Source organism: Cucurbita pepo, chromosome 5 (genome assembly GCF_057944985.1).
Source record: "Cucurbita pepo subsp. pepo isolate OVF chromosome 5, ASM5794498v1, whole genome shotgun sequence".
In the NCBI taxonomy this organism is placed as follows: Eukaryota; Viridiplantae; Streptophyta; class Magnoliopsida; order Cucurbitales; family Cucurbitaceae; genus Cucurbita; species Cucurbita pepo.
In genome coordinates this window covers 18,058,746-18,079,112 of record NC_141802.1, presented here as the reverse complement: position 1 = coordinate 18,079,112, position 20,367 = coordinate 18,058,746, and the positions used below count along the sequence as shown (strand labels likewise).

The following is a 20,367-nucleotide window of genomic DNA, read 5'->3' as shown; positions in this document are numbered from 1 at the left end:
GAAACAGAGGAAATGTTTAAGAAGACAAAGGGAAGATCCAAATGGGTGAGTGAGTGCATTAACGAAGAAGCATTAAAGTCTCAAACAACCCAACAAGGAAGGAGGTTGGAATATTAATTAAAGAAGAAGAAGAGGGCCACAGAGAGAGAGGGAGCATTGAATGAAGGCATTTATAAATGATGGGCAGAGGGGGAAACGGAGAGGCTAAGGGATGTCTGGTTTGGCTCTGTTCATTCACCATTAATGCAATGCTCATTAAGCAAACAAACAACACAGAATCTTTCTTTTACTCTCTTTGGTTCCTACAACTTTCAACACCACCCGCTCTGTTTTTCTTTTGTAGCTAACGTGTTGTTTAAGCCATTGTAGCTAACGCCATTAATGGAGGGTTCTCCTTTTCATTGGAAGGTTGTTGCCAAATTTATTCCTGCTACTCCTAACTGGATCTGGAATTGACTCCAGACCCAGAAATCTCTCCTTTTCTTTACCCTTTTTCTCATTCTCTTAACAAACCCCTCCAACTTTACCCTCTCTTTTCTTTTTATACCCTAAACTTTTCGATTTCAATCACATGCTGTTTTTCTTCGCGGTTGCTATACATGTCTGATGAGCAGAGCCCAAATGATATGAAGTGGGCCAACTCCATTTGACCAACACACCAATTTGTGGTGTTTAATCACTTGCTAAACCATGATTAAGATGCGTTTAGTCTTTTATATTTAGCCTTAATCCTCTCCTTTCTGTGTGGGTTTGGATATTAAAAAAGGCAATGTTTTAAGAAGCCCACCGAGACACGCTCGCTTCAAAGAAGTGAGGGTCCCTTAATGATGCCCGCTCCTTTTTTTTTTTGAGAGAGCTATTATAACAGCCAAAACCCACCGTTAGCAGATATTATCCTCTTTCAAGCGCGTTTTAAAACCTTAAAGAAAAGTCCTTGAAGGCGAATCCCAAAGAAGAAGATATGTGTGTTGGGAGAAGAGTCCTGCATCGGCTAATTAAGAAGTTGATCGTGAGTTTATAAGGAATACATCTCTATTGGTACAAGGTCTTTTGGGAAAGTAAAAATCAAAACCAAAGCCATACTTTTGGGGAGGTTCATAATTCGTAACACTCCCTCCCCCATCAGCTGACCCTCTGTTTTGTACCTTAAAATGCAAGCTTTCTGTATAATTGACGAAAACGAGTACTACTCGTGTTCGTTATTCAAAAGTCTGCTGTAAAGAATGGGAATTTTAGCAGTTCATGATATGATACTTACTAGTCCTTCGCATTCAATCTGGTTCACTGAAAAATCTGTCTACTTTTTTAGATTGATTGATGAGTTTGACAAAATGTAGGAAACCAAATAATTATCAGATGAGAAGATGGGTTTGAGAGAAAGTTAAGAAAAAATGGTCAATGCTTAGAGACATGAATTTGTAGAGTCATTTGGAGACCTTTTTCTGGTACTGATTCTTGACCCATTTGATGCCTACTGAAGTTCCAGATTTCACTTTTTGAGCACCTACAGCTGCCACAGCCTTCGCCTTCACAAACCCAGCTGAGGCTGCTGCCTTTACCTCTGTCATCTTCTTGCTACTACTGCCATTGCCGCTCCCTTTCTTCTCCACCATCTTATTGTCGTCTTCGACTCCGTAATTGCCTGAACCCCACTGATCAGCCCAGCTTGGTGCTTTGCTTCCCATTTTCAACTGTCATTTTCCAGAAATTTATCAAACACAGCTTCATGTATTGAGTTATTAATTTTGATTAAGAACGTTGGGCAAACATGGAGAAAATCTGGTCATGAGGATTGTTGGGAGCGAGTCCTAGATTAGCTAATTTAGGAAATGATCCTAATGAATTTATAAGTGAGGAACACATCTCCATTCAGATGAGGTCTTTTAGAAAGTCCAAAAATAAAGTCACAAGAGCTTATACTCAAAGTGGAATCGTATAGACTCGTGATCAAATGGAGAATCTGGGAGATACAGACAAACAGAAGGGAAAGGAGACAACAATGGCCAACCTACCAAATCCTCCAGAGTCAATCTTCACGAAGAAGAATTGAAAATTTGAACTTACATTATATCAAATTCGATGTATCTTAGCTTACGAATTTGTTCATTTTATAGTAAAAGCATTGCTCAAGCAATGACACCTGTAAACAAAATCACGAGTAAAATATAGACATAAATCCCAAGTTTCTACAACTGGCTTTGGACAGTCTAAACAAAACAAAAAACATTGTCCTACAAGAAAACTGGCTAAAACAGTGGGAAAAGAAAAGTTGAAGAAGATCCTTCCAGGATAAAAAGTCTCATCCATCAGAAGATGAAATTTAGAGCATTGACGCCAAAACTTAAATCGGCAAAACACGGATTCAAATCATTTGCTCGATTCATCAACCAACCATGCATCAAAGCCCTCAAATCACGCTCAAGGTCGAAAAAGCAATCAGACACAATATTCAAATTAATCGAAAAGAACAAATTAAACTAGATGCACAAGGCGTATTCAACGATCGAATCAGATATACCTACAACTTCACTACACGGAACCGCCGACCAAAAATCAAGGAACAATCAACTAAAAAACTGAAGAAATCGAAACAAGGAAGCTGAAGATACGTACGCAGATAGAATTCAAAAAAAGCGAGAAAGAACTGCGATTCGATTCGAGGGAGAGTGAAAATACCTTGAAATTGACGTTGTGGAGGTTGGTGAGAGTGGGGCCCTGCAGAGAAAGAGAGGGATTGAGAAACGGAGGGTTGAGGAAGAAGATGAAAATGAAGACTGTGCTGAAGAAAAATTGGTAATGGCGGTGGTGGTGGTGGTGGTGGTGGGTAGAGAATCTCGTGGGGCCGTGGACTTTACGTTGGCTTCTAATTCCAAGCTGTTTATACTCCTTTACACGCACCTTCCGCGCCCTGCTTTGCTTCCTTTGTCGGTTACCGTTTATTTGCTCTATTTTTTTTTTTTTTATTATTATTCACCATATTTTTTTTAAATAAATAATTAATATTTTTATCAAATTATATGAATATTCCTGTACTACCCCTTATTGATCTGGAGCGACCGAGGAGGTTAGGTTAGTCAAAAAATGGTTATCAGATCAAGGACGCAAGGTACCTTGTTTTTTCAAGATAAGAAGGGATAGAGAAAATACCTCGAGCCAATGTTCAAGTAACAAGCGCTTCGGCACTAAAATAATTCATGTTGTACTCTCAAGAAAAGCTCTATATACTCGAAACCGATACAGGTGGGTAGGTACATAATACACAGGAAATTGAGACAACTCTTTCTAAGGAACTCTGACAAAATAACTCTAACTTGTGTATATACAACAAACATGAATATAGCGCGGTTGTTAACATAATTTTTTTTTTTTTTCAAATCATTATCTTAAACTTTTTAACTTTAATTAATAAACTAAATTATTATTTTTACTTGTATTTATTATAAATAATTCTTTTAACTAAAAAAATGCCTATTTTAATTTTTATACTTCTAATTTTATTTATTTCAACCCACGTTTAAAACGACTATTTTTTGTTTTTCTTTTCTTCTTCTTAATATATTATTCAGCCTTTATGATTAATTTGCAATCAATTATTGAATAAATAATATAATGTGCAAATTTAATAATTTTTTTTAAAAGAAATTAGTAAAAGAGATTTGGAGTTGAATTAAATTCATCATGCATCCAAGTAGACAAAATAATAATAATAAAAAAACTAATTTAATATTTTAAATTTCTCTAAATTTTTTAAATGATGACTATATATATATCATCTACAAGATAACCTAAATAAATAAAATAAAATAAATCTTTGTTTCAAAATCTTGATCTATCCGATTATTATAAAGTCATGATTTTGTCCAAAACAATATTTTAAAGCATAAAAAATTAACATATTATAATATTAAATTAACACCAAACTTTTTGGATTAGTCTTTGTTTAATCAATGCGCACGTTCAAATCCAAAAAATTAATTGCTCGAGTAGAAATTTAAATTTTATATTGATATAAATTTAATAGGGAGGTGGTTCATAGGATTATAATTAATATATTTGAGGTATTAAAAATAAATTATATAAATTTTTTGCTAAAAAAATGGGTTAATTTACAGCTTTAGATTCCATAAATTAGGTACGCCTAATTATTGTGAAATCTAGGCTGTCTATTCCAACCTCTTCAACCCACCACGCAATTAATTTCTATCCATTATCTCAATTATTAACTTATAAATAAATATAACTTATATAATTATAAATTACATTTTTTAAATTAATAAAAATTAAAATGTGTGTACTCTCAAACTTTTAAAAGAGTTTAAATTTTAAAATTTTCATTAATTCACTTATAATTTTTTTAAAATAATATTAATAAGGAAGATAATCTATGAAGCGTGGATAGACAGTTTTTTGTTTATATATTAACGGTAAGAACTTTTCTAAAAAAAAATTAAAGGTGATAAAATTATTTTTAAAATTTCATGTGTATTTTTTAAATATAGTATTAACAGTCATCCAAAATTAAAAATAAAAATATATATTTAGAAATAAAATATTGTTTACTAGTATTTTTATTAATTTAATTAAATTTAAAATAAATAAATAAATCTACATAAATACAAAGACAGTTCTAGAGGGAAATAAATGCCATTGACTTGTCTTCCAGTTTTCGTGTATAAAAGTTAACAAACTGGGCGAAGGAGAAGGGTATCCAGTTTCTCCCAATTCAAAAGAATAGTCTCGGAGGCCAGCAGCGATGTGACGGCCCGTGAAGATGCACGGCGGCGCGTGGAGAACGGTGGAACGAAATTAAAGAGGCTTACGGCGGAAGATGAGTTTTGAAACTGGATGAAGGTATTGATGTGTCTCAATTTGAAAGACATGGCTAAAATTGTTACCATTGCTTTGGTGTGTGTTTTCTGATTGAGCCGCGTCAATATCTCGTCTCAAATTTTGCACCTCCGCCCGCTCTCTCTGGGTAATTAATTCTCTTTCTATCCTAATTTTTAATTTTCTTAAAAAAAATTAAATTCAATTTCTATTTGAGTCAGGTAACGTTATTGGGCTAGATTACTACTCTGTCTAAACTCAATCGAACATGCTCGAGATTGTTACCGACTTTCAATCCGAATCAACTACGACCAAAATAATAGGTTTTGCATGCATTATTGTGAGATAATTTTATGTAAATTTAATTTAGGGGAAGTTACTGTTTTCTTGAACACATGTTTTTTTAATTTAGGGTTTTGTTAAAAATTAATTTTTTTTTCTTTTGACATTTTTTGAACGTTATAAATATTTTTAAAACGAGACTCGTAATTTAGGAATATTTTCAATCATTTTAGTAAGGATGTAATTATAGAAATATAATAATTTTTGGCATAAAAAATAATGAAATATTTAGGTTAGGTGTCAAATAATAAATCATTTATAGCAAGTTGTTTCAACTACATTGGATTTTTTCTCATCCTTTTTGGTAACAATACTGAGAAGACTTATTTTGATTATTCGTTCTCTAAGAATAATTTGTGTCGGTCTTTTTTAAGAATAATTTTAATTAATTTTAAATGCTATGATTAACAACTTGTGCTGTCACGTTTTATATAAAAATATTTTATTCATATAAGATAAAAATGTGTTGGATGATGGAAGTCCCACATCGGCTAATTTAGGGAATGATCATGGGTTTATAAGTGAAGAATACTAACTCCATTGGTATGAGGCCTTTTGGGGAAGCTCGAAGCAAAGTCATGAGAGTTTAGGCTCAAAGTGAACAATATCATACCATTGTGGAGAGTCGTGTTTGCCTAACAAAAGGCATTCTACATTATACCATAGAGACTTTGATGGAAGTTTTCAAAAACCATAGACAAGCAATTCGTATAAATGGTTCTACAAAAGTTTATTTTATGTCATTTCTATCTTTCAATGCATGCAAAAGGTTCCATAATATTTTGAATCGGACCTAGCCACTACAACAATCAAAGAACGAACAATACATACATATCTAATGTTCACTAAGAGAGCGTTTAACAAGAAAATCATTTACCTCAATAATATTCACCAAGAACCCATAGGGAATGAAAAATTAACCAAATCAAATGGGGAATGAAGAACCAACCAAATCAAATTGAAATTGGTGAAAAACCCACTAAATTGGAGGCGGATCGGGTAAACAATCGAACCAATAAAAATGTGAAATGAAATCAAACTGAATTGAACTAATCACGAATCAAACCACTAAACCTGTTTGTAAACAAGATTGTTTCATTCTCGCGTGGTCCATGTCTCCAATGGCTAGTCTACTATTTCCTTCACAATGCTGTGGGTGGTTGTGCATAGGACCTAATGACGAAGTTAGTGACTGTGACAACCGTACTACTACTGTTCATAGATGGAGCGAGAAAATATTAGAGGGGGATCTAGAATCAGTGGACGAACGTTTAGATGAAGAATAACTTATTAGTGTCAATTAGGTTGCATGATGACGACTGGATGTTAGTGAAAATCAATGGTGCAACCAAGACAAACAGAAGCTAGAAAGACATCGAGTGACGCAAATGGAAATCTCGAGGAAGGAGATGCAATCAAGCCGAGGAATGGTTGCACCGAGCTAGATTTTCTTATTTAATTATTATTATTATTTTTAATAATTTCAACACTAATTCAAATAAGTAGAAAGAATAATTATGAAATATGTTCCTTTATGTTAGGATCGCACGTTCATCAGGAGACGGAGGCCTCAAATGCGCGCCTCAAAAACACACACACACACACACACAAATGCGAGGGGGAAAAGAGGAAACACTTCTCTCGCTTCCCCTCCACAAATTTGAAAAAGGTGTTATCCAAAGCCCTATGTCTTCTCCAATTCTTTCATCTTCGTCTATTTTCTCGCTAAATCTCTGTCAATCCTCACAACCCTAAAGGAACTTTCAAAATCATGCTATTAAATCTGTCTTCCTCTTCTTGTTCTGTTATCAATCTACCCAATTCCAAGTCAAGAACCCATTTCTCCAAATCCCCTTCTTCTTCTTCTTCTTCTTCTTTCTTATCTCATTCTTTCAATTCGTCGGATCTTAGTTTCAGGAACAGACACCAAATCTTCTGGGAAAAGAGCAGAATCCCATGTCGGAGGAGTTGCGATTTCAGACCATGGGCTTTCGCCGGATTCGATATTGGAAGTGCTCCGTCGGTACTGGAGGCGACGGCGGTGTTGACAGCCATCATTGTTGTTCACGAGAGTGGTCACTTCCTCGCCGCTTGTCTTCAGGGCATCCATGTAAGTAAATTTGCAATCGGATTTGGTCCAATTCTCGCAAAATTCAACAAAAACAATGTAGAATACTCCATTAGGGCATTTCCTCTCGGTGGATTTGTGGGTTTTCCTGATAATGATCCTGAGAGTGATATTCCAGCAGACGACGAAAATTTGCTTAAAAACAGACCGATATTGGATAGAGTGATAGTGATTTCTGCTGGTGTTGTTGCCAATATAATCTTTGCATATCTAATTATTTTAATTCAAGTATCATCGGTTGGTTTGCCTGTTCAAGAGCCATTTCCTGGTGTTCTAGTGCCTGAGGTTCTAACCCTTTCAGCTGCTTCGCGTGATGGGCTGCTTCCTGGGGATGTGATTCTTGCTGTTAATGCAAATGAACTGCCAAAATTGGCTTCTAAAGCAGTGTCTGAGCTCGTTGAAGCAATTAAAAGAAGCCCCAATAGAACTGTTCTTCTCAAAGTTGAAAGAGGGAAACAGTATCTTGAAATTGGGGTCACCCCAGATAAGAGTTTTGATGGAACAGGAAGAATTGGGGTTCAGCTTTCACCTAATGTAAAGATTTCAAAGGTTGTAGCCAAGAATTTCTTGGAGGCTTTTAGTTATTCTAAAAGGGAGTTTTTGGGTCTGTCATTTAAGGTTTTGGATAGCTTGAAACAGACATTTCTGAACTTCTCTCAGTCAGCTAGTAAGGTTTCTGGTCCTGTGGCCATTATTGCTGTTGGTGCAGAAGTGGCTAGGTCCAACATTGATGGGCTCTATCAATTTGCAGCTGTTCTTAACATTAATCTTGCTGTTATAAACCTTCTTCCCTTGCCAGCTTTGGATGGCGGTTCGTTGGCTTTGATCCTCATTGAAGCTGCAAGGGGAGGGAGAAAGCTGCCGTTAGAACTCGAGCAGCAAATCATGTCGTCTGGGATCATGCTCGTCGTACTTCTCGGGCTGTTCCTCATCATCAAAGACACGTTAAACCTTGAGTTTATAAAGGACCTGTTATGATAAGACAATGCTTAAGGAATGGATTCAGGGCAATCTCTGTTGAAACTGTAAATGCTTGTGTTGATGATTTAGTGTTAGTGTTGTAGTTTAGAGCTCTTGATGCTTTCATATTGTTGGTTTCAGCTGAGATAGAAAGAAAGAGATGATTTATAACCCTTATTCTTATCAGCTTTGTACTCCCTTCAAATCAACAGGTTATAAATATACAGAGAACAGCTTGTTTATGTGTATACTTCCATGTTGCTTGAATCCTTGTCTTTCTGTTGCAGCCTGCAGGTAGAAACAACCGATGTCTATGCATCGAGCGTTCTTCAGCTGAAGATATAGCTGAGACCTCACATCGGTTTGAGAGGGGAATGAAACCTTCCTTATAAGGGTATGTAAATCTCTCTCTAGTAGACATGTTTTAAAACTGTAAGGCTGACAACGATATGTAACGAGCCAAAATAGACAATATCTACTAGCGGTGGGTTTGAGTTGTTACAAATGATAACAGAACCAAACATTAGACAGGGTCTCTATGGGGGTGGATTATGAGATCCCACATCGGTTTGAAAGAGGTACTAAATATTTCTTATAAGAGTGAAAACCTCTCCCTAGTAGGCGGGTTTTAACACCGTGAGGTTAATGGCGATATGTAACGGCCAGAACTAACAATATCTGCTAGCTGTAGGTTTAGGCTATTACAAAATTTGTGTCACGATCCTGCATTTTTTACCGTGCGGCGTCGTGATCTTGACACGCGCACGACTAGCCTTGAGGAGAATTAAGCCTCATATATATTTTTCATCCCGGCTTTATGGCTTCGTCGGACCTTAGGCGAGGTTTGTCTTTGTCCATCGAACATCGCTAGTGCGGAATCCAAGCTTGTTCAACCACACACGCCGCCTGTGCGTGCATGTTCAATCGTCTGCGACACATTCGACTTACCTCTACGCTAGACCAAGTCATTGGGCTCGACCTTGGCTCTGCTCGAGCCAAGGTCTCTCAATGCAACGTCTCAAAAATTGTTGTTTCCTCCTAACACACTATCGAATTTTCAAAAGTGGTAATTTTAAATAAAAAAAAAATGTCGAATATTTTGAATGAGGTAAAATGACAGTCAAACCCGAACTTTCAAATAATAATAATAATAATATTTAAATGAAATGTCACAAACCTTATTATGTTTTTAGATAGACCACAAAAAATTAGGGGCTAAATATCATAATTAATAGAGGTAAAGTCTAATTTAAAATAATTATGAATTCTAAAGCATTTTGACTTTAGATTGATGTCATACAGCGTCATTGCTTGGGTTGGATCCACCAATTAGATTAATCTCCTTATTTTTTTTATTCTCTAAAATAAATTATGACTTAGTCTAACGTGTTATTTATGTATTGATGTAATTTAACATTTAAATATTAAATATTATAGTTTAGTTTAGAAAATTAGGTTTATCTTCTCTTGCACTAAGTTATGTTTGCATAGATGAATATATGTTTTTATGCTTAAATTCTATTTTAGATTTAAAACAAAAACATTTATTAAACACGTATTTTTATCAATTATCTAATTTTTAAATTAGCCAATAAGTTTTTAACAGTTGTTTGCATTTAAAAGTGTTAGAAAATTTCCTAAAATGTTAAATTTGAATTTAATAAATTTCTAAATATTAAAAGTATGAATATACATTGAATTTATAATTTTTTATTTAATAAATCAATAATACATCATTTGTTTTTTAAATTAATAGATTCCTGTAAAAGTTAAATCAATATTTTTTTTAATTATAAAAATTAAAAAAAATTAAAATAATTTCCCATCGAAGTAGAATATTCAGTTAATTAACAAAAATAGGATTTAAATCAAAATTTACTATTATTCAAATATTTTACATTGAATTGAAATGATTACTTTTTAAAAAAAATATTTTTAAATAAAATAAAATAATAATAATAATAAATTCCTTACCAACCCGGTCGATTTGGATTGATACAATCCGTCCACTAAACAAAATTTGTTTTTTATTTGTTATATATATATATATATATATATGTCAACAAATCATGATAGGACAGCGAAGGAGAATAGTCAACGCCTCTGAGGCGTAAAAGTCATCATAATCAACGGCTGCGGACGCATACCTCCATTTCCTCTGTTTTAAACCACGGTTCCTACATGAATGCAGTTTCATTGCCACCACGTATATAAAAAGCTTTTTCAAACTTCAAACAAACTCTCCCAACTTCGCCAAGCCGGTGAGGAAAAATGAAGAAGAGAGCAAAGAAAATTGAAGTCAATTCTACAGAGGAAACGTGTTGCTCAGATCAAGTTTGCTTCACCTACTAATTTCTTCTTGGATATTTTACATATTTGGTCTTCTTCTTCTTCTTCTTCAAGAAATTTCCTAACCGATTCCAAATCGGTACTCGAAATTTGATGATGAATTTTGCGAGCGGTATGGCGTTGGGGGATGCCTCGCCTTTGTGGAGCTTGATACCGAAGACGCCGCCGCCTGCGGTGGCGCTGAAGCTGGAATCGAGAGGTGGAGTTTTAGGATTGCCGGCTTCTCCGATGACTTGCTCCATTGAGGCGGAGAAGCCGCCGAATCGAACCACGGAGTTACAGCCGTCTGTTGAGCAGCCGGACGGCAATATCGTTTGGAGATCGAATAAGGATATCCCGCCCTTTGCTAGTAAGTTTTGCGATTCAGATTGTTCAATGTGTGGTAATGCTTTTGGTATTGAATCAATAAACGTGGTTGTTTGATGTTGTATAAATCGTTTCTCTGCATCGATTCGTGATATGGAAGTTATCTATGGTTCTATCAATATACACAATAGGAGATACTTCTGAATCTGTAATAACATTTTCAGAAGTCGACCGTTTCTTTTTAGTGAAATTTCAAAGAGTTAAATAAAGATGTAGAATTACTATGGTTATTAGGATGCGAGTTTACATGAAGATCAATGGTTGAAATTATTGGGTAAAATCTCGCCCGAATCCAAATCAAAGAGGATTCAAACGTGTTTGGGAAAAATTTTGGAACCGATGTGAGAATGCGACCATTGGCATGAATAAATTACTCGAGCAACAGACATGGTGATTAGAATTAACAGAATCAGATGGTAACTGAAATGTATTTTTGTAAAACAATTCTTCAGGATCAAATAAACTTAAGCACACACTTTGAGTAACAGCAAGTTAATGCAACCACTCAGTTTCTTCAAGCTAGTCGATTTCTGCTTCCTTATCATCTGTCTTTTCATTTTAACCTGTCATGTTTTGGTCAATAGACGTAAGTTTAAACTGGCTAAACTGTTGCCAACATTTCCTTCATCTGTTAATGCATTTTTTTTTCACTTTATATAAATGGTTGCAGGACCATTATCAGTGTCAAGTAAATCTGCTTATCCAGATGATAATAAGAAGGTTCGGATATCATTTAAGGTATGAGTTATATTATTGAACCTATGCCCTTTGCTCTTTTTTTACTGAGTTTCGACCTTTGTTTATCAAATATTTTTTCAGTTTCCAATCAGTTTTATCTTTTAGTAACCCATCAATCTATTTTGTAATTTTTATCTACTCTTTCTCATTTGTTGAGTTAACAATGCAGGGGTTGCCAGGGTCACATAGTGAGGATGCAGCACTTGCAGCATACCCTAATTGTGAAAGTGTTCCTTGTAATGAGTTTGAAGATGCATTCAAGGTTTATTAGTCTATCTGCTAAAATAAAATAACATGTAGAACTGCTTTCCTTAGTGGGTTAACCTATTTCACTGTGATGTTTTGTTTTTTAAAGATCATATGTGATTATTGAAAATTGTAGACAACATTACTGGTCTTGACTTTACTTGCCTTCAATTCACTTAATTCAAGTCCTCCACTAATACTTTGTCATAACTTTATTTTTCTCTGCAGGCTGTTGAACTGTGGATAGCTGATAAAGCTGTTCTTCCGATTGAAAATTCATCAGGTGGGAGCATCCATCGCAATTATGATTTGCTCCTTCGGCACAGGCTACATATTGTTGGTGAAGTGCAGATAACCACCAACCTCTGCCTTCTAGCTCTGCCAGGTGTGAGAGCCGAACAGTTGAAACGTGTTCTTAGCCATCCACAGGTTAAGTGTAGACTTTCATTCCATCCTTGTCTTATTTCTTTATAACTGCAGTCTCACGTGTTTAATTCACATGGTAGTCATTGTAATAGAATGTTCACGACACATGAACGTCTAGCATTCAATCTTGCACCGTCCTCTAAAGAAGTTATTCCTGTTGTTTGCTCCGTTGCATCATATCCTTGAATTTGGGTATTATTATGAAAATGAAGTGAGTTTTTGGAAGTAAAAAGTACCGACGTGTTGTCATTAGAAAAATCAATGATATTTGAGTGTTGGTTTGGCCAGGCACTTTCCTTGAGCGATAATGCGCTGAATAGGTTGGGTGTTGTCCGAGAAAATGTTGATGATACTGCTGGTGCAGCTCAGGTTCATATATGTTAGTTTAAATTCCAATTACAAACTTTCTTCTACTTGGTTTATTTTCTAAAACAGGCTTTCCATCTTGATTTTGTATCTAGTATGTAGCGTTGAACAACCTCAGGGATGCTGGAGTTGTGGCTGGTGCTCGTGCTGCAGAGTTATATGGTTTAAACATACTTGCAGAAGGAATCCAAGTAAATATTTTGCCTCTTTCTAGTTTTCTTTTGTTCTCATCTCATCTTAACATATGATTAATATACTTGGCCATCGCTTGTCTTAAATAAAATTATGTGCTTAAGGATGATTTAGGTAACGTGACTCGTTATCTGGTACTTGCAAGGGAACCAATCATTCCAAGAACTGATAGACCCTATAGAGTAAGCCACAATCTCATACGTGCTGATCACAATGCCTCATATTTGTTGAACTCGTAGCTTTATTAATCTTGGAAGTCAAATCTTCTATTCGTTGCAGACAAGCATTGTATTTACTTTGGATGAAGGACCTGGAGTCTTGTTCAAAGTCTTGGCGTTGTTTGCACTAAGAGATATAAATTTGACAAAGGTATATTGCTACATCAACCTGTTAATGAAATTTAATTTTTCTCTAAAAGCTTTGTTTTGTACCATTTGTCTCTAAACTGATAAGAATTCTGCATGCATGACTAGATTGAAAGTCGACCGCAAAGAAATTGCCCCTTACGAGTAGTGGATGACTCTAACATGGGTAGTGCCAAGTATGTATCATTATCATTGTCGTTTGGCAGTATACCTTTAGCAGGCTTTGAAAGGTCTTCACTAATAGTTATTGCAGCACAATGTGTCTCAAATGTCTGTATGGATTGATGATTCCCTTCAACTTTTAACATTTTCAGGTACTTTGACTACTTGTTCTACATTGATTTTGAAGCTTCTATGGCCGAACCACGTGCTCAGCTTGTCTTGGGGCATTTGCAGGTTTGTTGTTAAACGTTATGATCAATCCATTTGGTAGGCTTTGTGAATCAAATTAGTTTTGTGAGTACACCCATGAAAGAGTGTGTTAAGAATATCATAGGCCTTTGGGTATAATGAAACTTAACACCAATTATTTTTTCCATCTGAAGTTTCTCTTCTAATGTTGTGTTCTAACATTACATAGGAACATGCGACATTTTTACGGGTACTTGGTTGCTATCCCGTTGACGTTGCTCGTTAGAGTATGCATTTGGAGAATCAATGTTCTTCAATTTCAGATCATTGGCCTAATAGATTAGTTTGTTTCAAAACTCATATCTTCCCTTGGAGGTCAAAAATGTAACTTCCAATCAACTAGCATGTGGTGTGATCATAGGCTCAGTCCAATAATAATAATGTTGATACTATTAGTAAGAATACACCGTATTTTTTTTCATACTAAGTTTGACTCACAGTTTTAGTAAATTTGTATTTATGAAATTTCAATTCTATTGGTATGTAATTATGTTTCAATTAACAAAGGAATGCAAGTTATAAATTGATTTGTATTTTTTTTTTCATACTAAGTTGATTTTTTTTTTTTTTAAGTGTGTTATGTATTGATTTTTTTCCTTTCTTCGTATTCTTAAGAGTCAAAATTCAAGACTCCTCAAACGACTAATGAATGACTTTGGAAAGAAAGAAAAGATCCTTTTGGAACCCTATTTCCTCGGAATTTGAGGTTTACTTTATGAATAATATGATTTTTATTCGATTTATGTCATCTTTTTTAATCAAATAAAATATCTTTAAATCTCTAGCATTAAGGATGATATCGGTTAAAAGGTCATAATCTTTGTTTCTATATATTATTAAACTAAAATAATGGTAATAATGACTATATTATTGGAAAACACCATTTTAAACAAAAATTTTGTTAAGTATTATTCTTAAAATATTTTAATGTTGTGTATGAGACATTTTTTATGGAAAATAATTATGTTGAGATCCAATGTATTTTTTTTTAGAAATATCTTTATTAGTAGAAAATTAAATATGTTCGACTCACTAAATTAATCATTAAATATATTGAAATTTTTAAAAATTATAAATACAAAACTATATTTATTAATTTAGAAAAGAAAAGAAAAGAAAAGAAAAAAAAGAAAAAAAAAAAAAGAATTTACTGTCTCCGTTTGACTGCGGTGATTTTTTTTTTTTTTTCTCTCCTTCCCCGCCCGTTACGGGAGCCGTCCCTGCAAGCGAAACGTTGTGAGTGGTAAGAGAAGCGAAATTCGATGTTTTTTACAGTTGGTGTAGGGTATCTTTTGACGAACACTCCATTAAAGGTTCCACCGAAAACCACCATAAAGGTTCCACCGAAAACCACCATAAAGGTTCCCCGAAGCTACAACGCCCGCTTGCAGACTGACTCGCATCGAACATGATTCAGCTTCTATTCACCATAATCGCAGCCGAAATGGCTCTGATTTTGACTCTCCTCTTCAGGACGCCTCTGAGGAAGCTTGTGATTTTGAGTTTAGATCGTGTTAAGCGCGGTAAAGCCCCAATCGTTGTTCAAACAGTCGCCGCAACTGTCTTCGTTCTCCTTCTTTCTAGCGTCTATAGCATGGTTAAGATCCAGAATCGGATGACTGAGACCGGCGAGGTTAATCCTACGGATCAGGTCCTTATGTCCAATCACTTACTCGAAGCTTCTCTCATAGGTAATTAATCTCTTTCGAGTTTGTTTTTTCTTTGATCTTCGCTTTCTGGATAGGGTTATTACCGATGGCATTTGTACTCTTTTTCTGTCAATTTTACGGTGAATATGTTGTTCATGCTTAGGTTTTGGTTTTGGAATTGTTGGCTTTACGAGTATCTGGAGATGAACAATTTTGGTCCCTGAGCTAGTTAGAACGGAGAGAATTGAACTTCTTTATTTCAATTTTGCTCCCTGATCTTGTTCGATTCAATGATTTTGATGTGACATTACTCGTTATCCTTATATTGAGCTGTTGTTCACTTCATGTGAGGCTTCCTTGTACATCATATATTACAAGGGGGTGTTTGCAAATGCGCTGGAATATCATTTCGAAGGGAAATTTATTCAGAAGCATTTCGGTGTTAATGGAGCATTTGAAGACAATATTGCTCAGAATACTTAGAGGTAAGTTAATAAGGAAAACCTGTACGAATCTAGAGTATAGTCCCTGGAGCTGGCAAAAAATTTGATGGCCTTTGAATTTTGAAGCCTAATTTTTCTGTTCTTATCTGATTTTTGTTGTTTGATAATCTAGATCATACAGTCGATCCGAATTTCGACATATAAATCTTGTTTTGTAGCCATTTGCTTACATTTTTGCAGTTACTTCCCATCCTTCTGTTTGAGTAGCTCATATTAGATTTGAAAATAACATCTATGGCCTGCAGGGTTCTTGCTGTTTCTTGCACTGATGATTGATAGACTACATCATTACATCCGGGAGCTTCGTCTACTCCGGAAGACAATGGAGGTCGCAAAGAAGCGAATTCGAGCAACAGAGGATGCAAGTGCAGAGAAGCTTAAAGCCCTGGGAGAAGAGTCAACTACGTTGAGGAACACAATATCCAAACTGGAATCTGAAGTTGAGGCAAAAACAAAAGAAGCAAATGATGCAGAAACTGAAACAGATGCCCTGAGAAAGCAATCTGAGGAGTACCTCCTCGAGTATGATCGGTTATTGGAGGACAATCAAAATCTTCGGAATCAGCTGGAGTCGATCGCCCATGGCTCTTCGAGGTCGTGCTAATCTTTTTCGCATCGTGTTGGACGGCTAAGAAAAGGGTGCATTTTCGCTTCACTTAATCGGAGGGACTCGGGTTAGTCGGATCTGTATCAATGTGAAATGAAACTGAACTGGAAAATTGATGGAATGATGTTTTGAAAGCTTAGTTTATCATTGAAAGTGGGAGTTTAAGTTCACTTGGCGGAAGGGCTAGCTTAACAAATCCATGTTAATCGGTAGTTTTCTCAGTCGCCGGAGTCTTAGGCAGGCCATGGAGCTTCACCCAACTAGGCGGCTCCATCTTTGTCACCAATGACTTGATCACCATCGACCTAGCTTCGAACTCAAGGGCGCTCGACTAGGTTCAGGATATCTACATCGTCATGTCAGTACATTTGTCGATGGAAGCAGCATTGAAATACAAAGAACGACCTGACAATTCGAAGGTGTTAGAGAGTTGGGTGTCGTGTCGGAACAAGCAAATTCTGTTTAAGGGTACTTTCGAAGTTTTTTAAAAAGGGTTCAAAGGTATTAATGAGGTCAATCTGTTGTTTGAAATTTGAAATTGAAAGATTATGAGAAAGATTTTTTTGGTTTAATTTCTAAAAAAAAAATAAATTATGTAATTCAAATTATTTAATTAATAAGTAATGTATTTTTATCTAAGTACGCTTTATATTTCATGTCCCTACTTTACATTTAATTCTTAGTTGAATTTTGATGAATTTATGACACAACCCCTACGCAATTAATAATTTATATTATAAAGGAGCATTTATTAAATCTTAAAAAATAGCTTAATCTTGAGTTCAATTAATAAATTGTATTTGAGTTTTTTTTTTTTTTTTTTTTTCTCTAAATTTTTATTTTATCCTCAAAACTTTCAAATATTAAAAAAAACAAAAAAAAAAAAAAAAAACAAAAAACAAAAAACAAAAAGGCCAAACAGAAAAGAGACAAAGTAGAGTGTTGGGCAATGCGCAGTAATTAAGACACACATGGCATGGCATGGCTTCCTTTCTTGAGCTTCAACCGACGGTGGATGCCATGGGAGTTAGGCATTCCTCTTTCCCTTTTGTTTTCCAAAGCTTCTAACTTTTCAATGATTCTGTCTGGGTTTTTTCTGTTGACCTAATTCCATAAAAGTTTCCCTTTTCATTCTTATCTTTTTCTTCACTTTCGATACTAAATAAATTAGTGTAACGCTCCATATATAGGATTCAAACTAGTAGAATGGTTGAAGCTGGTAGCATATCCTGAAGATATTATGGCTAAGAAATGGTTAAAAGAATTACAAATTAAAATCTATACTAACAAGATGTACCTTATAATAGAAATTTCATATGTGCTTTGCTTTAAACAATTTTATATTGGGTGACCTCTTGAAATTTTTTTTGAGGATGCATGTGAGTGAAAATAAAAGATTTTGGAAGTACTTGTACTGAGCTGTGGAGATAATTTTCACTCTTAGACGCGAAGAGTAAGGAATATGATCATATCATAGAGGATGCAAGGAAATGTCGGGAACAAATTTAATTAAATTGAATATCATAATAAACTTGGGATTAAAGGAACAAATTTATGTTTATGGGTAAGAAAACAGAGATGATTAATATTATTATGAACAACACTAATGATGTTCTTACAACTATTGTCCGCCAAATCATTTCTACTAATTCTACACCTAACATTCTTCTTATCTATGAATTCCATTGCCATTGCCAACCACCCTTTGCCGCCACCGCCTCTCTCTTCCTCACCCACTTCTTCGCTTCGGATCGTCGTCCAATTCTCATCCTCTGTCCATCTCGCCTCCCCTGAATCCATTGCCAGCCGTCGGATCTGCTCTGTCGGCGACCAACTGGGTCGGAAAAATCCGGATTCTTCAATTGATCTCCAAATCCCCTGTTCTACAACACTCGTCGGAGAATCTGAATCAACTTCCCGGATTTTCTTTCCGGTGGAAATGGAATTCACTTCCCTTAAAAATGGGTGATTTAGAAGCTGATTCGCCGTCCATCTCTCTTTTGGGTTTCTCCTAAAACACTTCTCTAAAAAATCCTTCGCTTTCTGGGATAAAAAAGATGGAATTTCCGGCGACTGGCCGGAATACCCAATTCGATACAGGGCGGAAATTGGGTCGTTGTCGGTTGTGTTCAGCCATGGCGAGCCGCCGCCGGTGGCCATTTCAATGATTGTACACCCAATTGACCAAATGTCGGAGGCGAGTCCTTGGTGCTCACCACGAGCCACTTCAGGCGCCATAAACAGGGGCGTCCCGCCGATTACTTCCGTCTGGTTCGCCCACTTGGCGCATCCGAAATCCGCCAGTTTCGCCTTACGGTCTCGGCCAATCAAAACGTTTCGGGCTTTAATGTCGCAATGTACTAAGCCTTTTGAATGAATGTACTGTAATCCCTGTAGTAAGTCCCGCGTGTAATTTCCGATCGCCGCCTCGTCCAGCCGCCCTCCACGGCGGCGAATCGCGTCGGCGAGTGAGCCGTTGGGTAAATACTCCATGAACAAATTGAACATCACGATGCCACTCTGTTCTGTACGGACATCGCAGCCTCTACTAAAAACCACATACGGAGAGGCTAAAGAAGAAAGGAAGCATTGCTCTCTCTGTAGAGATTGCGAGTGAGAAACCTCGGCGGATTTGACGGCGAAGATATCGCCGCCGGGAGAGGCGGTGGCGAGGAAGACGGTGGCAGAGGAGCCTTGGCCGATGACGTGGCCTCTAGTCCACTCCATTTTGATTGGTATATGAGTGAAATTTAATGGGTTTTTCGGGGTGTAATATATATATAGAGGCTTGACAATTTCTCTACGGAGAGATTGCCACGTGTCGTGTTTATGGGTGGAGGATCGGTTCCGGCCTGCCTACTTAATGATGACATGTCAAAACAGTATTCCGCCACGTGTACAACCAAGGGATTTTCTAGTTTTGTAGCCATTGGATGTCATTTTTTATTCCCTGTTTGGTGGAACTAATTTATTGAATATTATTGAAAGGAGTCTACTTTGGCTAATCGACCAGAAGATCATACGTTTATTTTCGGTTTGCTAAAATGGGTGAAAGTGGGTTGTTTATCTTTGTCCTCTACTCACCTCGAAGAGCAAATCGAGAGACTAATATGCTCTTTCTAGATAAACGTCTCGTATCTTTTTCCAGAGATGAGTATAGCAAGATGAGCTCAACTTACCTTAGCTCCGAATGAAACAATGAGTAGATCTTATTTAGTTGTATAAAAAATTGGAATTGATCAGTATATTTTTTCATTATTACAAGGAAAAAGAACACGACAAACTAGTAGAATGCATTCTCACAGGAAGTCGGTGTGACAAGTTTTGTCCGACAAATTTCAAAAGTCGAGAGATGACGTCCATTCTAAAAAATTTCAAAAGTATCTTAATTTGTCCTCCTCAAACCTTCTAGAAACCTTAATTTTTTTTTTATTTATTTAGCTGTAAAAAAGGACTTAATTGGAGGATTTGTGTCCTCTAAGTGAAGCAAATTTGATGAGGCACTCAAAAAGTTAAAAAAAATGGAAATAAAAAAAAGAAAAGAAAGGTGGCGCATCCAATTATTTCGTGCCATCTGTCACCAAACTGAAATTTTCCATTGGACGTTCAACGCTTTTTAGTAATTACCATCATTAATTAGTTACACCAAAAAAAGAAAAAAAACGAAAAAACAAAAATCCATGCATTTCACCTTTTTCTCAAAAGGGCAATGACGTCATTAATGAGCTTGCATTTGAAAATTGGAATATTCTTTGTTACTTTTTTAATGGGAGCTTATAGATTTTTATATTTTTATTAAATTATAAATTTAATCTAATTTTTAATTGTATTAAATCTGAATTTAAAAATGAATATGGTATTAAATTTGAAAAATAAAAAAATGGTTAAAATA

The 20,367-nt window shown here is 35.7% G+C and overlaps 5 protein-coding genes across 7 annotated transcripts; 3 read left to right on the top strand and 2 right to left on the bottom strand.

Annotated features, from left to right (window-relative positions):
• Nucleotides 1-1,280: 1,280 nt before the first annotated feature.
• Nucleotides 1,281-2,872, bottom strand: LOC147792744 (uncharacterized). The gene is made up of 2 exons (XM_087124002.1): nt 2,677-2,872; nt 1,281-1,691 (listed from the first exon to the last, which is right to left on the bottom strand). The coding sequence occupies exon 2, from the start codon at nt 1,683-1,685 to the stop codon at nt 1,425-1,427; it is 261 nt and encodes an 86-aa protein (XP_086980128.1). The 5' UTR covers nt 1,686-1,691; nt 2,677-2,872; the 3' UTR covers nt 1,281-1,424.
• A 1,832-nt stretch (nt 2,873-4,704) lies between these two features.
• LOC111796241 (putative membrane metalloprotease ARASP2, chloroplastic) lies at nt 4,705-8,507 on the top strand. 2 transcript variants are annotated; one of them, XM_087123630.1, is made up of 5 exons: nt 4,705-4,975; nt 6,474-6,599; nt 6,711-6,838; nt 7,081-7,279; nt 7,599-8,507. In XM_087123630.1, exons 2-5 carry the CDS (start codon nt 6,509-6,511, stop codon nt 8,273-8,275), a joined length of 1,095 nt encoding a protein of 364 aa, XP_086979756.1. In that variant the 5' UTR covers nt 4,705-4,975; nt 6,474-6,508; the 3' UTR covers nt 8,276-8,507. The 2 variants fall into 2 exon arrangements, with proteins under 2 accessions (XP_086979756.1, XP_023534772.2); XM_023679004.2 differs by lacking the exons at nt 4,705-4,975; nt 6,474-6,599 and having other exon boundaries at nt 6,711-8,507.
• A 1,940-nt stretch (nt 8,508-10,447) lies between these two features.
• Nucleotides 10,448-14,249, top strand: LOC111795566 (arogenate dehydratase/prephenate dehydratase 1, chloroplastic). Its single transcript, XM_023678070.2, has 11 exons — nt 10,448-10,955; nt 11,643-11,710; nt 11,880-11,972; nt 12,185-12,385; nt 12,671-12,751; nt 12,844-12,939; nt 13,045-13,122; nt 13,220-13,309; nt 13,414-13,481; nt 13,620-13,701; nt 13,886-14,249. Exons 1-11 carry the CDS (start codon nt 10,700-10,702, stop codon nt 13,940-13,942), a joined length of 1,170 nt encoding a protein of 389 aa, XP_023533838.2. The 5' UTR covers nt 10,448-10,699; the 3' UTR covers nt 13,943-14,249.
• A 739-nt stretch (nt 14,250-14,988) lies between these two features.
• On the top strand, nt 14,989-16,645 carry LOC111794384 (uncharacterized). 2 transcript variants are annotated; one of them, XM_087123614.1, is made up of 3 exons: nt 15,270-15,407; nt 15,529-15,850; nt 16,114-16,645. In XM_087123614.1, exons 2-3 carry the CDS (start codon nt 15,757-15,759, stop codon nt 16,470-16,472), a joined length of 453 nt encoding a protein of 150 aa, XP_086979740.1. In that variant the 5' UTR covers nt 15,270-15,407; nt 15,529-15,756; the 3' UTR covers nt 16,473-16,645. The 2 variants fall into 2 exon arrangements, with proteins under 2 accessions (XP_023532123.2, XP_086979740.1); XM_023676355.2 differs by lacking the exon at nt 15,529-15,850 and having other exon boundaries at nt 14,989-15,407.
• Nucleotides 16,646-17,966: 1,321 nt separating this feature from the next.
• LOC111795159 (mitogen-activated protein kinase kinase kinase 18) lies at nt 17,967-19,284 on the bottom strand. The gene has a single exon (XM_023677434.2). It carries the CDS (start codon nt 19,200-19,202, stop codon nt 17,997-17,999), a length of 1,206 nt encoding a protein of 401 aa, XP_023533202.2. The 5' UTR covers nt 19,203-19,284; the 3' UTR covers nt 17,967-17,996.
• Nucleotides 19,285-20,367: the final 1,083 nt, after the last annotated feature.

What these genes read in the sequence shown, in the direction of transcription:
- LOC147792744 (XM_087124002.1), bottom strand. Translation starts at nt 1,685, where the DNA reads ATGGGAAGCAAAGCACCAAGCTGGGCTGATCAGTGGGGTTCAGGCAAT.
- LOC111796241 (XM_023679004.2), top strand. Translation starts at nt 6,941, where the DNA reads ATGCTATTAAATCTGTCTTCCTCTTCTTGTTCTGTTATCAATCTACCC.
- LOC111795566 (XM_023678070.2), top strand. Translation starts at nt 10,700, where the DNA reads ATGATGAATTTTGCGAGCGGTATGGCGTTGGGGGATGCCTCGCCTTTG. An exon ending in GGATATCCCGCCCTTTGCTA is followed by an intron (nt 10,956 to 11,642) that starts GTAAGTTTTGCG and finishes AAATGGTTGCAG; the next exon opens with GACCATTATCAGTGTCAAGT. An exon ending in AGTTTGAAGATGCATTCAAG is followed by an intron (nt 11,973 to 12,184) that starts GTTTATTAGTCT and finishes TTTTCTCTGCAG; the next exon opens with GCTGTTGAACTGTGGATAGC.
- LOC111795159 (XM_023677434.2), bottom strand. Translation starts at nt 19,202, where the DNA reads ATGGAGTGGACTAGAGGCCACGTCATCGGCCAAGGCTCCTCTGCCACC.
- LOC111794384 (XM_023676355.2), top strand. Translation starts at nt 15,125, where the DNA reads ATGATTCAGCTTCTATTCACCATAATCGCAGCCGAAATGGCTCTGATT. An exon ending in ACTCGAAGCTTCTCTCATAG is followed by an intron (nt 15,408 to 16,113) that starts GTAATTAATCTC and finishes TATGGCCTGCAG; the next exon opens with GGTTCTTGCTGTTTCTTGCA.